General features: G+C 54.6%; 1 protein-coding gene across 1 annotated transcript in view; it reads right to left on the minus strand.

Moving 5' to 3' along the window:
• Window positions 1–519: 519 nt before the first annotated feature.
• The window catches only part of LOC102031922 (NAD-dependent protein deacetylase sirtuin-2-like), a 3,076-nt gene continuing 1,913 nt past the window's right edge, over window positions 520–1,682 (minus strand). Inside the window, exons 7-9 of the mRNA XM_031065693.1 lie at window positions 1,584–1,665; window positions 1,273–1,340; window positions 520–1,184 (exon numbers count right to left, since the gene is read on the minus strand). Of these exons, the coding sequence (XP_030921553.1) occupies window positions 913–1,184; window positions 1,273–1,340; window positions 1,584–1,665 (422 nt within the window). The 3' untranslated portion in view covers window positions 520–912. The remainder of the gene's footprint in view (window positions 1,185–1,272; window positions 1,341–1,583; window positions 1,666–1,682) is intronic.

Here is a 1,682-nt window from a genome sequence, read left to right on the forward strand (position 1 = left end):
GATATGCTGAAATTGGGTCATTTTGATATTTTGGAACTTGTTCTGCTGTTTGCAGACTGGGTTACTTTGGTATTTTGGAATCCATCCCTGCTCCATCATCATCACCCTTCTCCCAGCCCGGGTGGGTTTCCAAGCCCTTGGGAAAAGAGTTTGGGAGTGGAAAAGGATGTGGGGCAGAGAGTGGGAGTTGGACTCGATGCCCCTTGTGGGGGCAGCTTGGGATGTTCTGTGATTCTGTGATGATTCTTTCCCACAGGAAGGGACGTTTTCCATCCCCCGTCTCAGGGGCAGCTCCAAGCCCAGCCAGACCCCCCTGTCCTGGCAACTTCCCTCCAAGAGCAACCCTTGGATTATGGGATTTTGGAGGTGCAAGCCAAATTTTGGCCAGTTTTGGCTCGCGGACAATGAGTCCCATTTGCCATTCCAAAAAAGTCACGTTTGCATTTTCCAACCTGGCAGATCCATATCCACTCTTCCTTCCATCCTACAATCCCAGGTATCACACAGCAGATACAGAGCTTTGTTTTGAAACCTTTTTTTTAATGTAAATTAATGTTATTTCTCAGTAGATATAAAAGTGAGAAACTTCACAGGTTTCAGTGTTTTGCACATGCATCCCCCCACACTCTCCTTGGGAATTCCAACACATTTTAAATCTGTAACTCCCCTTTCTAGGATGGCAACACCCCTTTTTAGGGGAGGAAAAAAACCTTTTTGTACCCTCAACCTCCCCCTTTCTTTTTTGAACTTATTTTCCCCCTTTCCTGTATTTTTATTTTGTTTTCCTCTTTCTTCCTTTAAGGAAAAAAAGAGCCCCTGCCCCTCCAGCCCCCCCAGTGACCACACGAAGCCAAAAACTCCTCTGCTACCATTTAATTTTGGGTTGTCCCCCCCGTGCTATGGGGAGGGTCCTCACTGCCCCCTCTGTGACTTTTCTGGGTCATTTTCAGCCTTGTCCTTGTCCCCCCCCCGGGGTTTTTTGGGGTCCTTTTCAGCCTTGGCCTTGCCCCCCAGGCTCTTCTTGTGCTCACTCTGAGCTTTTCCCTCGTCCCCCAGGCTCTTTTGGGGGCTCCCCCTGTCCTTGTCCTCGTCCTCCCGGGGCTTTCGGGGGGTCCCCCCATCCCTGTCCCCCCCCTTGGCGTCGATGGCCGCGTGTTCCCTCCGCACCAGCTCCTCCAGCTCCTGCAGAGGGGGACACGGGGGTGTTCAGGGGGGTCCCACAAGGGTTTGGGGGGGCAGGGGACCCCCAGAGTTTGTGGCCGGGGGGCAGTACCTTCCAGCCCAAGAGCTCAGCCAGAGCCAGGCACCCGCTGTCGCAGTCCCCCAGCCAGGCCACGTCCCTGTGCAGACACAGGGACCCCAAAGTCACCCCCAAAAATCCTGGGGAGGGGCCCTAGGATCACCTTGAGGGTGCCCAAAACCCCCCTTGAGTGGTCCCAAACTACCTTGGGGTGCACCAAACCTCGATGGAAGTCCTGCAAACCACCTTCAGGGATGCCCAAAACCACCCTAAGGGTCCCCAAAACCACGGGGTGGGGACAGAGCCCCCCACCTGGGCACACCTGTGCCCCACCTGGCCATACCTGTAGGCCTTGTCTGAGTCAAAGTCCATGCCACCAAAGCCCATCAGGGACATCAGGGGGTCGCTCTGGGGGGGACAAAGGGCTGGTCTGGCACAAGGC

Source organism: Geospiza fortis, unplaced genomic scaffold (genome assembly GCF_000277835.1).
Source record: "Geospiza fortis unplaced genomic scaffold, GeoFor_1.0 scaffold1149, whole genome shotgun sequence".
In the NCBI taxonomy this organism is placed as follows: Eukaryota; Metazoa; Chordata; class Aves; order Passeriformes; family Thraupidae; genus Geospiza; species Geospiza fortis.